The sequence below is a fragment of the Ailuropoda melanoleuca genome, chromosome 8 (assembly GCF_002007445.2).
Source record: "Ailuropoda melanoleuca isolate Jingjing chromosome 8, ASM200744v2, whole genome shotgun sequence".
Taxonomy (NCBI): Eukaryota; Metazoa; Chordata; class Mammalia; order Carnivora; family Ursidae; genus Ailuropoda; species Ailuropoda melanoleuca.
Genome location: NC_048225.1, coordinates 3,564,631 through 3,583,189, shown reverse-complemented (window position 1 = coordinate 3,583,189; position 18,559 = coordinate 3,564,631). Strand labels below are relative to the sequence as shown.

Below are 18,559 nucleotides of genomic sequence, written 5' to 3'. Positions count from 1 at the left end.
GATGCGGATGGAAGACGAGGCCTGAGAGAAAAGCAGCAGCAACTCTTGGAGAGGGTCTGCACTTCCCATCAGGAGTGTGGCTGCGCCCAAGGCCAAGCCGCCCGCCTGGAGACAGCGGGAAGAAGGGACCACAGACCGCCGAGTGACACCAGAACCTGCGCTGGCGGCGAGAAGTAGGCCGCGAGGGAAGAAGGCCCAGTGAGGGAAACAAGGAGCACATGGTCAACAGGTGCAGTGATTTTGGAGTCAAGTGGGATAAGGACTGGTTGAGGTGTAAGGAAATCACCGGTGTCTGGCTGAGGCCAACCTAAGCCGCACTTGGTGGAGCAGAAGGGGAGGGCGAGCTTGAAGGTACCTGGGGCAACGCCAACATTCCCCCTTCTCTCCGCCCTTTTAACAGGTAAAGGTCAAGGACAGAGGTAGGGTTTGGAGGCGGGGCGGCCAGGGTCCCAATCAGGAGGAACAGCGCCGCAGGCTGATCTCTAGCAGCCAATCGGCTTCTAGAGCCCACTTGACTGACAGAGCCATGCGCCAACGCCTGAGCGCAGAGCGGGAGGCCGCGAATCGCAAGGGGGCGGAATTCCAGGGCACTAACCCGGAACCGGTTGGGGACTCGATTCCCATTGTGAGGCCAGACCTGGGGCGGGTCCTCAGCCAGAACGGCTATACCATCCGGACCAATAGATGAGCCGTCTCGGAAGACTGGCAGCCGCAGCAGCCAATAGGTGGCGGCAAGGGGCGGGCGAAGTTAGTGGGCGGGGAATCAATGAGGCATCTTTTTTTCCTAGCCCCCTTAGAGGCGATCGGGCGGAGGTACCGCCGGGGTCGCAGGTGAGCGAGTCTGTCCTTGAGGAGGCGCCAGCTCCGCGGACGGTGGGTGCCCTCGCAGCGGGGAAGGTCCCAGCGGGGGTCAGCGGCAGGTGGCGGTCCCCCCGCGGCCGGCTTTGGCCCTGGATCTGCGTCGTAGCGGGCCCACGACGCTTCTAGAAGTACCAGCCCGCCCAGGGCGGGTGGGAGGGCTGTGGCCGCTGAATCCAGGCTGCAGAAGTTTCCCGCGCACCCAGTCGGGACTCTGCTTTAACATCCAGAAGACTGTCCTTCCAGGTCGCCGTATCTGCCAGCAGGTGTGGCCGCTGCGCTGTGGCCGAGGCGGGCGTGCGCCACCTCCCCCTGGGTGGCCTCCGGGGAGCTCGGTCTCCCCGGGTCTTCCCTGCGGCTCTTTCCGGGCGGTCCCAAAGAAGGCTGCGGGGCCGGGGGGCAGGTGTCGTATCATTCCGATAACAGGTTGCCCCGAAGTAAACTTCACTTATTTACCTACCGCAAGTTTCAGAGAAGAGCATCCTGTTTGGCAGGAAAGTGAATTTCCTATAAGAATATGTGGGCGTGGGGAGGAGGGGGACTTGGGGAAGTTTGGATATTTTGTGATGCTTTCTTTTTCTGAACAGCCTAATGAGTTTACAAAATTATATATATATATATATATATATATATATATTTGCTTTTTTTGGGGGGGCCCAGAATTGACTGCCTGATTTTCCTTGGAGCTCTTAATTCTGTTTTATCACGCAGTATTTACGGTATTCATTCTCAAGTGTTAGTCCTTGAAAAAACAATTGCCCACTGTTAGGATGTGCCTTTGGTGGTACGTCATCTTCACAAGGATTACATAAGTGAAGTACTTACACCTGTTCCCAGCCTGGAAAGAATGCTTGTCCGCTCGGATTTCGGGAAAATGGCGGTTGTCCCTGTTAGGGAATGCAAGGTCCTACGGATTTTTAGAGGCTGCAACTGCCAAATTCCCTTCTGTAAAACTAGGGAACACAACCGATATAAACAGGGTAGGATTTGACATCTAAAATGGCATCTTTTCACTTTCTGTGAGGTGTTCTATCCCCAGCACTGGGAATATGTGCCTTGCACATAGTAGGAGCTTAATAAATATTTGAGTAAGCTCTTGGGTAATGGATGACAGAAACCCAAGCTGTGTTCCATAAGCATCAAAATATAAAGGAAAGAACAGGAAAAATAAAAAATAAAAAGATCCTGGAAACACAGCTTAGCTTCTGTCTGGGCAAACATAGCTACCTCAACTCAAGGTGCACTGATTTTCGTACTTTCTTACATTAATCAGAAGATACCAAAGGTTTGCATGTAATTAAGCCCAGACTGTCAGGGAATCTAAGATGCATGTACACGAGAAGAATGTTGGGCTAAGCCATCTCCATCCTCTGATACAACACTTACTGCACGTGTCCCGCTAGTGGCTGTGGTATAGATTATTCACTTACTCTACTGGTAAATACTTGTACTTTTATCATGCATTTTTAAAATGGTTCAAAAAGCTATTTAAATGCTCTGAAACATTCTGTATCTTTTGGAAACAAAAAGCCAGGAATACATTGTATTTAATATGATATGGAATTTGATATTATTTTAGCTCTCTATTCTATTTTTAAGGACATCTAACCTGCTGATTCCCTACTAAAAATATGTCTTTGATAACCTACTTTACTCATCATTGGTCCATACAGACTATGGTAGCAACAGAGCCTTTTTACTTAAAATTTTCTTTTCACAATGTTTTATAACTTGATAGGTTCTTATGTTTTTCGGCGTAGTCAAAGAGTGGATAGTTTATCTAAAGGCTTCACTTAATTTCACAGACTGACTCTTGCCTATCTATGTTGTCTTGGGCCGTCTTTTTCTTTTAAACATATGCTTTGCCCATAGAAGTTTCAGTTTTGGTAGCTTACCTTCCTTGAGTTACTTTGTTTCATTTTCTGTCTTTTTCCCATCCTCCAATCACCTTATTTTAAGTTGTATTTGTACCTCCTGTTTGTTAGGCATGGTGTTATGTATCGAGGCTACTGCCCTTGGAACAAGTGGGCTGCCATCTCCCAGATCCTTCTAGTGCCGAAACAGATGGTAGAGGAAGGCAAAAGCCACATTTTCACTTCAGTTCTCTGGAGTGTGCGGTGACATACGTACTGAGGAGAAGCATATTGGGCTGGTGTCATAATGTGTAAATCAGTTTGCTTCAGTCCTTTTTTATAAGTATATGAAAAAGATACAGAAAAAATATTTTATATAAATATAGGATATAAAAGATATTATATATATAAACAAAAAGATATGTAAAAATATATTTAAGAGTTTGTGAATCTAGTATCTCCTGAGTATTCTTCCGTGGCCTCTAGAGGAAAGCTGAATACTTACCCAGCCCATTAATCATCTAAGTTACATAAGGAGTGGTAGGCCAAAGTACTAATTAAGTGTGATCCTTTAAAATTACAAGTGTTCTAGAATGTTCATTAACTGACTTGGGATCAAATGTGAAGACATGGCGTTCATTTTTGTCAGGTGCCCAATTCCCCAGGCAGAGGGACCCCTGTGCACAGAGGCTCCAAAGAGGGGACGAAGGTGACGATGGGTGACGGGAAGCCGACCAGCGGGGTGGGAGAGAGTGGCCCCAGAGTGGGGAAGCAGGGGGCGGCCTGGGGTGACAAGGGGGTTAGGCGCCAGGGCAGCCTGCAGGTGAGGGAACCACGGACGGTGGTGGGGCTGGCCGAGAGGGAAGGGGAGGCGGTCGGAGCCAGAGCAGAGGTGGGCTTGTCCTTCAGTCCTGTGTGTGGCTTCCCGGGTGGCTGCAGGCTGACGGCCTATGACTTCTTTCTCTCTAGGACCATCCCGCCTGGGCCACTAGATGAGCAGACAACTCTGATGTGAACAGAGTGCCAACAAGGGACCGCCCTTGAGTTTTGTGTTTTAGCATTTCCCAGCTTTCCACATCTCTGCATTTACGTTGAGAAAATGAAGCAGTTGAAAAGGAAAAGGAAAAGCAATTTTAGTGTTCAAGAAACTCAGACCCTTTTGAAAGAAATTACAAAGCGGAAAGAAGTCATTTTCTCCAAGCAGCTCAACACAACGATCAACGTGATGAAGCGGATGGCCTGGGAGGAGATCGCGCAGTGCGTGAACGCCGTGGGCGAGGGCGAGCAGAGGACAGGGACGGAGGTAAAGAGGAGGTACCTGGACTGGCGGGCGCTCATGAAGAGGAAGAGGATGAAGGCGAACATTAAGCTGGTGGGCTCAGGGTTTCCCCTTCCCACGTCCGACTTAGATGACTCTCTCACCGAAGAGATCGATGAAAAGATTGGATTCCGCAATGATACGAATTTCGACTGGCAGAACGTGGCGGATTTCCGGGATGCGGGTGGATCCTTAACTGAGGTCAAAGTGGAAGAGGAAGAAAGAGATCCCCAGAGTCCCGAAGTAAGTAGCAGCCTGTGAATCCTCTCTTTTCACTCGTTCAGTTATGATGTGGGAGTTCGTGATAGGGTCCAGGAACAGTCAAGATCCCAGTTGTCAAGCTCACTTAAAAGTAGTTACCTAACAAAGTCATTCCATTCCATTTTTTTTCCTCTTCGTGTCATTAATCTCTCTTTGAACCCAAGTATGCTTCTCTTAATGATAAATGCAGTTGATCCTTTGAACAACCTGGGGCCGGGGCGCCGACTCCAGCACAGTCGAAAAGCCACGTGTAAGTTCTCACTCCCCCCAAACCTTAACTACTAGTAGCCTGCTGTTGACCCGCAGCCTTACCAATAACATAAACAGTCGATGACCACGTATTTTGTATGTTACATATATTATATATTATGTTCTTTTTTTTTTTTTTAAGATTTTTTATTTATTCGACAGAGAGAGAGACAGCCAGCGAGAGAGGGAACACAAGCAGGGGGAGTGGGAGAGGAAGAGGCAGGCTCCCAGTGGAGGAGCCTGACGTGGGGCTCGATCCCATAACGCCGGGATCACGCCCTGAGCCGAAGGCAGACGCTTAACCGCTGTGCCACCCAGGCGCCCCTATATAGTATGTTCTTAAACTAAAGTCAGCTATGGAAAAGAAAATCTTAAGAAAATTTTAAGAGAATATACATTTCCAGTACTGTATTGTATTTAGCAAAAAACTTTGTGAGCAGGTGGACCCGCCCAGCTCAAACCCACGTTGTTCAAGGCTCAGCTGTATTAGTGACATCAGGTAATCCGTTACAAATATTTTCAAAACTCAAAAGAAGTGGTTTTCTATGCTCAAACAATATGGAAAATTTTAAGGACGTGTTTAGACAAATTGACAACCACGAAGTAGACGTAAAGACTGAAAGTTGCTTTTTCCTTTTAGTTTGAGATTGAGGAGGAGGAAGAAATGTTGTCATCCGTCATACCGGATTCCAGGAGGGAAAACGAACTTCCAGATTTCCCACACATCGATGAGTTTTTTACTCTGAACTCAACACCATCTAGGTCTGCCTACGATGAGCCCCATGTGCTGGTGAACATAGAGAAACAGAAGCTGGAGCTGGAAAAACGGCGCCTGGACATCGAGGCGGAGCGGCTGCAGGTGGAGAAGGAGCGGCTGCAGGTGGAGAAGGAGCGGCTGCGGCACTTGGACCTGGAGCACGAGCGGCTGCAGCTGGAGAAGGAGCGGCTGCAGATGGAGCGCGAGAGGCTGAGGCTCCAGATCGTCGGCTCGGAGAAGCCGTCTCTGGAAAACGAACTCGGCCAGGGAGAGAAGTCCATCCTTCAGCCACAGGACATAGAAGCAGAGAAGTTAAAACTGGAGAGAGAACGCTTACAGCTGGAAAAAGATAGGCTGCAGTTTTTGAAATTCGAGTCGGAGAAGCTGCAGATTGAAAAGGAACGCTTACAAGTAGAGAAGGAGAGACTTCGAATTCAGAAGGAGGGACACCTGCAGTGACGGATCTTGGTCCCCGTTGAGCCAGTGTGCGGAAACCATAGATTTTTCTCTGTATCTAGTAATATAAAGATGGTTGCAAGATTAGCTCTGGTTTTTTCCTGTTTAATGTCTGTTTCAATAGGAAAAAGATAGTTAAGTGTGGGTCACTGTATACTTACGTAGCACATTACATAAAAATGACGTATGCATAAACAGTATGGCCGAAACTGTTGTGCTGTACTCTGAATTAGTACGACCACATAGCGTCTTGGATCATCGGTGCACTCAGAGTTGACGGCTACGTCTACGTAGAATTCTAGCTCCAACTTCTGGCTCGTGGTTCTCAACAGGGGGGGTGATTTTGACCCCTGGAAAACCTTTGGCAACATCTGGAGACATTTTTGGTTGTCAGAATGGGGGCGTGGGTAGAGGCCAGCGTGCCTACCTGTGTCCTGCCTGTCCTGCTGTGCGCGGGACAGCTCCCCGCCCCACGTCATCCCACACAAAGCAGTACTGCTGGGGCAGAGAAATCCTTTCCTAGCTTGACTGTGCACCTCGAGCACTCTGGTTTCTAGTTTCAGAATATTAAAGCCTCAGCTATTTAAATGGGTAGTTACTTAAATGGCCAACACCTTTAACTATGTAACATTAGTGTGTAGTGTATTGAACATAGGAAGTGGTGAAGATTGTAGATGTTTTATCCCCGCGTTTCTCTCTGTAACCTGAGACTCTGAAAACTGCAGGGAATTCAGAGATTGTACAGGATGGGTCACTTTGAAGAGCAGTTCATTCCTCTAGCTGTTGATGCTTTCGAAGCCACACAGGCTGACTAAGGTTTAGTTCCCTTTTTTCTTTGAATTCATGGTCTTAGTTTCGGTAGAAAAATTGTCATTTCAACCATGTACTGAAATCTTAATGTAAGTGAAGGTTGAAGCTAGTAAAAATGGTACCAATATAAAAATGGCACCAGTAGTCCATGAGCTTGTAATCAATGAGTGGTTACTTTTTAAATGAATCTTAGCAGCTATGTGGGCATGGGGTGGGGGATGGGGAGAATGTCCTCTGTGTCAGGTGGGGATGATGATGATGATAGTAGCTGTGTGTGAATGGATTAGGGATGCACTTATCACACACTATCGGACCTAATCTGTAGTATTGATTATTATTCCTGGGTCTGAGGCTCAGAGAAGGAACACTGAGTGAAAGTCTATGGTGTATTTTGTCTCTGCCCCTCCCTGCAGAACGAAGTTTGTATCTTCAGTCCCTGTGGTGTCTGTTCTGAGACCAAGGGCTTGCTGTAACCTTGTGGCTCACCTTCAGTCCCCTGCAAGTGCTGTTTACACAACCCAGGTGACCCCAAGGCGCACTAACCTTGAGAATCGCTGCACGAGATCACTTTGTATTTTCTGATTTCCAGGGCTGACAGTGTAGCTTTAAGCCATGTCTTCTGTTGACAGATTCGACCTGGATTCTGCGTTTGTTCCTTGTTAACTTAAGAATGTCTTGACACCGTATGTGACGTTTGAGTTGGGGCCTCGAAGGAGAAAATATACTTCTGTTTCGTTACCTTGACTTTGAAATAGTGTTATTTTTCTATAACGAAATAAATGCTTCTACCGTAGAAATAAAATTTGCCTATACCAACTATCTGAAAGTTTATGACGTCCAGGGCTAACCAGCGCGTTGAGGATTGAGGTTTTTAAGCGGGACGAGAGCCTCAGCAGCGAGTGTTCGCGTCTGTGGCAGGCACCGAGCGAGGTGCTCTTCCTACGTGATTTATTCGCTCTCCAGAGCAGCTCTTGAGCTAAGTTGTGTCCCTGCTTTTACCAGAAAGGACATAGGGCCTCAATTCAGTGACATACCTGAAGAAGGATATGCCAGTACTGACCCTGAGGGCTCGAAGGAGGAGGAGCGAAAGTCTGCAGGTGCCCTTGGAAGCAGTGCTTGCATGAAGGGTCCTTTCAGCACCCCGTGATCGGATCTCGTTTGTAAAGTGGGCGCCACCGCACCTGCCCTGCCTGCTTTAAATAAAACGGCGCCTAAACTGTAGAATGCTACTTACACGCGAGGGGCTGTCCGTGTTTAGACGTAGCAAGATGAGTAGGTTGTAATCCCCGGAAGCAAGCAGAAGAGCCCATACTGGTTTGGGTGGGGCACTCTTAGGTTCCCACGAGAGGTGTCTGTGTTCTTTTCCAAGCAGCAGCAGCTTGTCTTCAGGGCTTCCGTTGAGGAGCCTTGGCTTTCTTAGCCCTCCCCCAGGCGTGGGGGGATTGGGTTGGTTCACGCCACCAGAAAACCTCACTGTTGGGTTTCTGCGTCCTGGGGGTTCCTCTGGTCTGCAGGTCGACCAGGGGGTTCAGCTTCTGCAGGGTGGGGTGACTCCGCTCTCCTCACGGTGTTTGATCCTCTAACAAAACAGCTGAGGCTTGAGGTCGTGGGGATGGCAGGAATTCAAACGGAGGAGAGATGCTCCGGGTGTCCCGAGGCCAAGGATCAGAGCGGGCCTGCACGTCCGCGGCACCGCCGTTGCCGAAACAAATCACGGACCGGACCGGAGTGGAGACTGGAGGCAGGAGCTGCGATGCTGTTCTGCGGAAGATGGGGTACGGGGACGACTGAGGAGCTGTGGCCGCGTGGGTTTGCTGGGGGCGCTCCCCACACCAGCGGTCTTGCTGGCTGCGGGCTTCGCGGAGGTCCTGGACCGAAGTTCCCTGGCGTGGACACAGTTCTACGGTCATTCTGCTCATAAGGATGCCCTTTCGTAAAGATGCTGGTTAGAAGAAGGGAGGGCCCGTACATTTGCAGTACAAGAAAGTATTCCCTCAGGCTTTTCTTGCAAACTAGGCACTTAGTCTTCCGAACTGGACAGAATTCTTGCTCTCTTCTCTCATTTTCTACCTCATTTGTCCGTTTTGTACTGGTTTTTTCTCCCCTCTTTTCAGTCTCTACCTCGTCTGCGTCATCACTTCTATCCTGAACAGAAAAGCAGATCCTAGTTCTGCGAGGATATTTTATTTTAAATTAATAGCTACCTTTCCTACCTTTCTGACCTTCGCTGTGTTTTGTTTCGAGCTCAACGTTTTTCCTTGGGTCACTCTGCTTGTGCTTTCACGTTCTACTTCCGCAAAGGGAAATTTCTTAAATCTTGTGACTTTTAATCTGTCGAGGCTTTCCAGTCACTCTTGTCAGACCACAGGTCTTCCTCCCGGAACACTAACCGCCTGTCTGCTTTTCCAGTCTGTAGCTTCTGTCTGACGTGTGTGCTCCTTTACACGCGTCACACCAGGCGGGGTTAACGCAGTGCCTGCCTTAAAACCCAGAGGAGGACGGTTGAATGTATCACTTCGAGCACAAATCAGAAAGGGTTTAGCGTAAGTACAGCTAGAAGACAGCCAAAGAAGACCTGTCTTCTTGGGGGGAAAGATGCTAAACTGGTTGCTGAAGTCCCGAGAGATGCATTTACCACTATCCAGAGAGGCACCACGACCCTGCTGTTTGAACCCAGACCAGTGAAACGGGGGAAAAGACAATGATCTTGCAGTTTGGATTTTGACAACGAAGTTCTGAGAAGGACTTTCTCAATGAATTTCATCAGGAAATACCCTTTATTTTTTTACCATTTATTTTTCTGAAGTGACCCAATCACCTTTAAAAAAAAATAAGTTGAAACAGAAAGTCCATCTGCCACCTCCAAACTCACGGGTCGTCCTTAGTGCGGTAGTGCTTCCTGCCCCTTCCTTTCTAATCCTCCCTGCACGACACTTCCAGAATAGATGTCCCCAAGCACTGCCTTTATTATGTCCTGAGAATTAACAGGACATGAAGTCGTGGAAGACGAGAGTTCTGGAAAGACCACAAGTCCGGTCTCAGCGCTACCTTACTAGCTGGGATGTGGCGGGTGTCAGTGCCTCTGAGCCTCATTCTTACTAATCAGCTTAAGGCTAGAAATCAGCTCAAAGATACTAGAAATTTGTCTTCCCTCTCACGGGTCCCCCAGTTCCTTCTGAATCAAGTGTAATGTCCTCAAATGTTCTTTGCCGTGTTTAAGATGTCCTCCTACCCACATCACCAAAATAACGTTTGTCAAGCTGCTCTCCAAAGACTTCATGCATTTCCCTTCCCTTCGCGTTGGATCATGTTGCTTTCACCCTTGACCTTTTCATTTTCTATCCCAGAGTGACCATCAGCAGAGCAAAGCTTTTTCAGATCCGGGGAATGGTCATTGCCATCGCTCTCTACTGTAATTTTAAAATAACCAAAATTAATTTCACTGAATAAAATTGGAATATTTTATCATATAAAAAATTCGTATCCCTATGTCTTTCAAAATCTCCCTGGAGATCCTTTGAATTAAAATGTTAAAACGTCAGTCCGCCCAGTTTATGACTCATCCACCACCTGTCCAGGAACGGCTCCCTACCCACAGAGCGGGCAGTGGCGGCCAAGAGTGTGTTCGGGGACTCTGTTCGATGGGCTGCATTGTACACATGCGAGCTAGGAGTAGACTTGGCTTGGCCTTGCCATCTCTGGGCCAATGGTACCATTCGGAGGATTCTGTTTCCCATTAAAGATGACCTAGGTCCTGGCCCAGAGCTCATGTTGCTTTGGATGGTTCTGCAAATAAACAGGACGATAAGGATGTTCATTCTGACGTACTGGCTGCATAGACGCCTCTCAATATCTTCCACCTCGTCCCGAGCGCGCTGCTGACGTGTCAGCACGTTAGACGTGGGCCGAGCCGTGAGAGGCCGCTTTAGTAAACAAGGGCTGCGCAGTGTAACCAAAATGGGATGGGTGATATCTGTCCACGCCACTTGTTAAAATACACATTAATAGACAGTGTATTCTGTTTTTCTAAATACCCCCAACGGGTGAAGTTACAGCCTGACACAGCTGTGCTAGTCTGTACCAAAAACAACGGGGATCTGGACTCTTACTACTGTGATAGAAGTACTGGTATCAGGAATGTGAAAAATTTTAATTAATGGCCATTTTTTCCTGGATGCCCAGCATCTATGTCCCCTTCCTGGGTTTATTGATTTTTTTCCCCCAGAAATCACTGTATCTCTCATCTTCACAGTCCAAGGAGGGTTAACCTGACGTCATGCTGTAGGAATAGGGTATGATGGGCTCAAACCTATCCACATACCCCATTCTCCTGGGACAGTGCTTGGTTCAAGTTCAGGCACATAATCCATTCAGAGCCAATGTATCTGTTGGACCTTCTGTGAGAGATACGCTTCCCCATTTCCTGTTGACATCTTAGCTCCCTGTAAAGATGAGATGTCTGAACAGGTATAAAGCTGTTTGGGCTACACTGAGTGGGGTAGTTGGGAAGTCCGTATGGAGCCTATCAGGGAAGGCTGAATAGAGAGGGTGAATTTGAGTCCTTGAGAATGTTGTTTGAACGGCTGGATCAAACCCCACCTGATACTGGAGAGGATTCTGAATTTTCAGCCTTACAAATCCTCTTCTGTGTTTCCTTAGATTCTGTGATTTGTCCATTTGGCATCCATTCATCACAAGGTCAATTACATGAATCCTGTCTTCTGATCTTCTGTTTTCTTCATGCTCTGGCATTTGTCACCTGTCTGGGGACTGTTCCTCCCGGACTAGTCAGTTCTTAGGGGTTGTGAAGGCTTGGCCTGGAGCATGCCTTTCACATGCAAACCAACCAACACCCATGCCCCCAGGACCTCCTTTATCAAACTCACACAGGCCAAGCCAGGATTCCTGCCCACCCGAAATCAACCCAGTGTTAGGTGCCAGACAGAGAGACAGCCCCCATGGCGCAGATCTTCCGCCATATTCAACCTGGCCAGTCCTACACTGCTGGCCTGCCCTGCCTCACCTTTCCCACAGAAACTCCCACAGGAGCTCTGGCCGTGGCTTTTCACTCCCTCCTGCTTCTGCCTCTGACTGGACCCTGCAGCTTTCCCCATGGTCCTTCGTGGTGTGGCGTGGCAGCGTCATTCCTAAAAGCCTCTCAGTGTCATTGGTGGGGTCAGGCCTCGATAAATTAAATCCTGGGTTTGATTTTAGAACACCTCTCTCCACCAACACCTTGGGCGAGTGGTGAAGTTGTTTCAGCTAGAGTTTCTAGGACTTAAAACTGAAAAGAGTATGGACTTATGTAGCCAAATAAAGAAAAAAAGTAGGTCACCCCATGGGTCTTCTCATCGATAACCATCCATGCCCTTCTTTTTTATTAGACTGCTGTCTATTCTTGTCTACCCTGCTTCTCTCCCTTATTTCGTCCCCCTCTGTCTTTCCCTCCCTTCCTCCATTCAGGATTTATGAAGTCCTCCCAGGTGCCTGTGCGGGCACAAATGGTACACAGCCGTGCGAGACAGCTCCTGCCCCACGAGGCTCACAGTGAATGCATCTGGAGTGGACACACGGTAAGCGATGGGACAGCACACGGACAGGACTTAGCGGGGCCTGAGAACAGAGGGACCATCTTTTCCTGAGTGCAGTTCAAGAGAGGCTTCAAAGAGGGAATGACCCCTGAGAGGAGTCTGGGTCAATTTTGTCACCAAAGTCACAAACAGAGCAGAAAAGAGTTTTCTATCAGAAGGCACTGCATGGACAGACTCAGAAACTTAACGTGGTTGTACGTGGAGTGGGCAAGACTTTCTCTGGCTGGAGCTGGAGCCCAGGACATGGCACTCCCTTGGTGCTCCAAAAAATTTGGGAATCGATACATGATATTTTAATGTGATATTTTTAATAATAAAAATAAATGCAAAAATGCTGTATAAGCAAGATACTGACATTTGAAAATTAAAAAATGAATATATTGAAATTCAAAAATGGCACCATGCAAAAGACGTTCCGGTAAGCTGAAGTTAATTACGAATTATTTAAGATCTGTCCTTAGTCAAGAAAAATTATCAACAATGTCAATTCTCTCAATTGAAAAGATAAAGAAGTGGATTTTGAAAGTATTACTGAGGAGTCTGCTTACATTAAATCAAGAAAGTAAAAAGAGGATTTTGTTTTAATACAAAATAGTTAAACCTAAATGAATATTTTTGGTTTTAATACATCTAATTTTCAAGTTTTCAATATTTTTTCAACCACCTTAATATTCTGCAATAAAGCTAACCATTAAACATAAAAAAAAAAACATGTATAAAGGGACAGATTTTTTTTTCTTTAACCTTGGGGTCTCAGATGGTTTGACATGCAACTCTGAATCGTACTAAATATTTGATATCTTTTACAAAAATTTTGATGTTTAAAAATATTTACGATGTTATTTGATTTATTTGTTTCTCGTGTATTGAGTTTGAGAAGTTCTTTGTAGATCTTGGATACCAGTCCCTTATCTGTAGTGTCATTTGCAAATATATTCTCCCATTCCGTGGGCTGTCTCTTAGTTTTTTTGACTGTTTCCTTGGCTGTGCAGAAGCTTTTTATCTTGATGAAGTCCCACAAGTTCATTTTATCTTTTGTTTCTCTTGCCTTTGGAGATGTGTCATGAAAAAGGTTGCTGTGGCCGATGTCGTAGAGGTTGCTGCCTATGTTCTCCTCTAGGATTTTGATGGATTCCTGTCTCACATCGAGGTCTTTCATCCATTTGGAGTTTATTTTTGTGTAGGGTGTGAGAGAGTGGTCAAGTTTCATTCTTTTGTATGTACGATGTTATTTACCTTGATTATTGGCTTTTTGGTTCCCCTTTAAATTTCACTCTTGCAGCAAATGCCTCATTGGCCTCATTGGCCCTGGAAGAGAAATTAGATTCCTTTAAAGAAATAACCTAGTCTTAATGTTCATACCCATTATAAATGCTTTTTGAATGAGTAAATGGTTTTAAATAGTAATGGTTCGGTGAAACTTCCCACTCTGGTCTAGAAATAGAACCACCGTGTTAGAAAAACTCGCTAGTGTTCCTTCCGTGTGTCTGTCCTCACTCAGAGCCCTTCTGACGCATCGGGTTCCCAAATGTGTGGGTTCTCTCCCCACATCTAGCAACGCTCCATGACGCCAGCTGGGCGTGTTACGAATTCGCTCAACGCTGACCGCGTCGTGTCAGATGCCACAGGCTAAGCACGGACGCCCACGAGACCGCTCCCGCCGCACTCAGACACCAGCAGCTAGTAGGTCCCCGGCTACCCACCCCCTCTGTCCCATTTGGCAACAAATCAGAGGTTCCCATGAACTTCTCCTTGGATTCCATGACTTGCTAGAGCCGCTCGCAGCAACCAGGACGAGCGCTTACCTGGTTTATCAGCGTGTTAACGCTGCGATACAGTTTACAGATGAGCAGGAGAAGGGATTCCTGGAGCCCGCGCTGGGAGGGTCCCCGCTGCCGGAGCGTGTGTCCCTGAGGAGTTGGGCTGTGTCACCCTCCCGGAAGGTGGGCGTGCTGCCTGACCCGGAAGCTCTCGGAGCCCCTTACTTTGATTACGCTTCATCACGTGTAATCAGTCATGAACTCCTCGCTTCCAGCCGCCCGTGCACACCTGCATCACAGCCGCCCCGCGCCACGCCCCGCGCCCCGCTTCTCGTTGTCTCGCTCCCGCGGGCAGGTGTGGCCGCTTCCAGAGCGCCTGGCTTGTGCGGCCCGGTGGCCAGCTAGCCCTCCCCTCGGTGGAACTCAGCACCGGTCAGGGGCAGGCAGCTTTCCCTTCACCTCGCAGCCTGCACCTTCTCAGTACTCCGTCCTCCCCTCGCCTCAAGGCAAAACCATAGTCTCGGGTGAGAAATTCCTGCAGAGAGAGAGGATGTGCGCTTCAGCTCCCTTTCCAGAAGAAGGATGTCTTCATGCCATGGAGACAAAAAGATTTGCTGGTCCTCCTCAGGACCCTATGACTTCTGACCTGTAGAAGAGAGGTCTGGGAAGTCAGGCAGCATTTCGGGGTCCCCCCACCCCCGGAGGTGCTGTTCGCCTCATGCACACCTGCTCCATCCATCAAGGGGATCCCTGTCCGGTCTTCTGCTCTCCCCTCCCTCTTTCTTCTAAACACTCAGTTGAGGGTCACGAAAAAAGGCTTACAAGTGAGTTCAAATTCTCTTGGTCCAGTGTCCTCTGCTATTTCCTACCTGCATCATAGCCACGCTTGGCCTTTAAGAATCTGTTATTGCTTCAGCTCAGCTCTTCTTGGCCACAGTGCTGGTCACTGGCGCACCCCCTCCTCCCCGCTGAAGACGGGAAGCTACCAGTGTAACCCAGTTCTCCTGGAAGGGACTTGACCTTCTCTGGAACCCAGTTTACTTGAGCAGCTTTCAGAGTCACACAAGAAAAGTTATGATTGCGTAGATTATTTGGCTTTTGAGAAAATAACCTTTTTTTTCTTCAGCTTTCTATTTCCTAGACGGACGCAGAAGCCCAAGGCCAGAGAGACGGTATAAATGTGGCTCTGTGAACAGGCTCCCCCTGAGCTCAGCGCCGTGAGAAGCAATCCATAAACACTCATTTTCGACTTCACAGAAACATCACATGCTAGGTAGTCCAGTTCCCATTCTATACGTGAGACAACAGGCTTTTTCCAGAGGCCGAGGAGTTAGTGCCAGAACAAGGATTTGCATCTGGTTTTGTCTGGCCCGACAGCTCAAAATGTGTTCTTTTTTTTTTTTTAAGATTTTATTTATTTATTTGACAGAGAGACAGCCAGCGAGAGAGGGAACACAAGCAGGGGGAGTGGGAGAGGAAGAAGCAGGCTCATAGCAGAGGAGCCTGATGTGGGGCTCGATCCCATAACGCCGGGATCACGCCCTGAGCCGAAGGCAGACGCTTAACCGCTGTGCCACCCAGGCGCCCCTCAAAATGTGTTCTTTGCTCTCATCATTGATGTCTATGTCATCAGTGAGTCTGGAGAGCTCAAGTGGAGACATTTCTAAAACTAATCATGGAACAGTGGTGTACATCCACGTGGAGGTAAGCACAAGACACGGGGAAGGAAGGGGAGTGATCTCCAAGCGTAGAGAGTAGGGCTGTGTGCCCCAGGTGATTTCTACAACACTTCTTGATGGACGAGCGGGTATTAGACATAAAGAAACAGGGGAGATAGTGACAGTTCGTGGCCATTCAGCTTCTTTGGACTACCTTCCTGTATTTATTTTCCAAATTGTGCTTCCCTATGGTAGAAGCCAGTGCTTGGTTTCCACGTCTCTGTCGCCACTAGATCACAGGCAACCAAGCCCCATGAGCTAGATACTCCTTCCTGAGGTTTGATGTGATAGAGGCTGTGTGTGGCTGTTTCTTGAGAAGGAAATAGAGCCCATGCTCAGAGACGGTACAAACACAAGTGCCCTGCTCAGCGTCCTTGCTGCTTACATATGTGTCCACGGGAAGTTGGATGAGGCTTAGGGGTAGATCAGTGATGTAATTTTGGTATCGTTCTTGCCTGCTTTGCCTTCAGCCAGATGCTCTGTCTTTCCCAGAGATTCTGTGAACTATCCAGTGTCTGTTAATGAATGCACTTGCTGCTTAAGTGAGCTAGAGTGGGCTCTGTTGGTTATAGCTCAGACCCCTGTCTGAGGCAGGGGCATTGCAAAGAGAGGTAATAATCAGCAAACTTAGAAGGGAAAGAACAGGGCACACTTGGAAAACTAGCTGTGAGCAGTACTTTCGTGTTCTTGGAGTGGAAAGTAAGAGAAGCTACTGGAGATATTGACAAATGTCCTATAACACACTCTGAGTTATTTTCATCTGGAAGGTGACAGCATCAGCTATCAGGGAAATCACCCGTGCAGCCATTGGAGACTGGACTCGAAGGAGATACCAGTGGGACAAGAAGAAAGGGGATCTATCAGGAGACAACTATAGGAACAACAGTGAGAAATCATGAGTCTCTGAAATGTTGGTCCTATTATAGAGGAAGGGCACAGGATGCAGTAGGAAGATATTTAGAAGAGACAAGAAATTTAAGAAGCTGATTGGCTGGATGTGAGAATGATGCAGAAAGGGCATTCTAGAATGACACCCATGCTTTAATTTGTGAGATTAGGGAGATGGTAGTGCCCCTCACTGAGACAGAGAATTTAAGAGGAGGTAGGGATATAGAGTAGAAGATGAGGAATTGGACGTGTTTCAGCTGAGAAGTCAAAAAGAAATGACCCACATGAACTTGGATAGGTGGGACTGGAGTGAAAAATAGAGATTTCTGAGTGAACAGTGCATGGGTGTTTCTAGACATCTTGACGGTGGTTAGATCAACCAGGTGGAACATGTGCTGTGAGACGAAAAAGAAGCAAAGGACACAACCCTGGGTAACATGGGTAGTTTGGTTGGAGGAAATGAGGAACATAAAACAGATGGACAAAGAATAAGCAGAGAATTAGGGGGGAAGCTACAGAATGAAGAGATCAGTTGGTTCAGTTCCCTATTGAAAATGTTCAGTTCATATGGCTACAAGAGGTTGATTGGTGACCTTGGGATGACATTTTGATGAAGTGATGGAACCAAATAGAGAAGTTGGTTGGGGTGAGAGGTCTCTCTTCAGTGACTAGGGTATTAAAGGAAGGAGGGAAGTCAGTCATCATCTGGAGGAAGATGAGAAGGTGAGCGACCATAAGATTGGCCGCATGTCTGCTGGTGTGGGTGACTTTAATTTCACAGGCAGAGACCAATAGGAAGTCTAGGAACTACAAGGCTAGGGTTTATATGAAGTACCTCCACTGGCCTTGAGGTCGCTCAAGATGATACTAGAACTTGGGGTGCAGTGCAAGAATGAGCCAAATGCCACAATTGTTGATGAATGTGGAGCAGTGGTGGAAAATTCAGCAGACACAACAGACAATGGGCGATCCATTTGATGGCATGGTGGACGACCTATACCTCAAAGAGGAGGGATTTATACATTTGGGTCAGAGGTGTAACTGCCAGGATGGCCATCCCCTTCCCTTCCAAGCTGGTGGTATGTGGAGGGATGCCATCAGGGCACTGGACTGTGCTCTGGGGACAGCTTGAGGATGCGGGAGTTTCCTTACTGTGTGTAGTGAGGGTACTAGGGAGAATGATGTCAAGGTCAGGAAGAGAGGGAGGCAGTGGGGAGATGAATGGAAGAAGGATGAGAAACACAGGAGTGTATTGAAGGAGAATGTGGGATGAGAGAGGGACGATTTCCCTGTGAGGCTGTGACCAAGGATGCCGCGGATGGAGGCTTAGTGGACCAAGCTCCGAGTTGCTGTGCAGGTCTGAGGCCCAGGATCCAGAAGCCACCTGCTCTGACGGTGGTCTTGGAAGATTAATGGTGCGGTCAGACTTTAATTGTGCTTAGACACAGACGGAATACCGGCCGGGAATCACGGCTCTGGGAAAGTCTCAGGCAGATGGAGTTCGTCAGTTTCAACTCCTTACAAGTCTGAAAAGCACCAATTTTAGGTGACCAAAGGATAAGGTCAATCTTCAGGAGAAGCCAGTTATGGCCTAAATTGTTCCAAATCCCTTCTTTGCTACAAAACGTTGAGGGCATTCGCGTTTACACTGGGGAACTCACTCTGAGGAGCTGACTCGGTTTCTGTACAGGCAATTTCTTTCAAGGGTCTTCATGCAGTCCTTTATTCATTTAGCCAATCAGTTCATGGAATCACATATTGAAACTCTGATCGCTGTGACTCTAGACCTATTCTGCTCGAGAAGTAAGTCTCTACAGTTTTCAGCCGTTGCTAAATGTTTAGGAACTTCAGAAGTGTCGGTCAGAAGACACGGAGGAGGAGATCACGATAATCTATTGGAGCAGGCTCAGGTTGTGTTCAGGATTCCAGGATCCCAAATCTCCTAAGGCAGCCCCTCACGGGAGCCATGACTTAGGCATCATAATTTAATAGGATATTTACGTATGTGTCGTAGAGGTCCTCTCGCACCTACCATCTTCT

General features: G+C 47.7%; 1 protein-coding gene across 4 annotated transcripts; it reads left to right on the top strand.

The window, feature by feature from the left end:
* The first annotated feature begins 756 nt into the window (after positions 1 to 756).
* On the top strand, positions 757 to 10,031 carry MSANTD4 (Myb/SANT DNA binding domain containing 4 with coiled-coils). Of its 4 annotated transcripts, XM_019802889.2 has the most exons (4): positions 780 to 873; positions 3,361 to 3,420; positions 3,681 to 4,272; positions 5,180 to 10,031. In XM_019802889.2, exons 3-4 carry the CDS (start codon positions 3,811 to 3,813, stop codon positions 5,753 to 5,755), a joined length of 1,038 nt encoding a protein of 345 aa, XP_019658448.2. In that variant the 5' UTR covers positions 780 to 873; positions 3,361 to 3,420; positions 3,681 to 3,810; the 3' UTR covers positions 5,756 to 10,031. The 4 variants fall into 4 exon arrangements, with proteins under 4 accessions (XP_011227143.2, XP_011227141.2, XP_019658448.2 ...); XM_011228841.3 differs by lacking the exon at positions 3,361 to 3,420 and having other exon boundaries at positions 757 to 831; positions 5,180 to 10,030; XM_011228839.3 differs by lacking the exon at positions 3,361 to 3,420 and having other exon boundaries at positions 763 to 873; positions 5,180 to 10,030.
* The last annotated feature ends 8,528 nt before the right edge of the window (positions 10,032 to 18,559 follow it).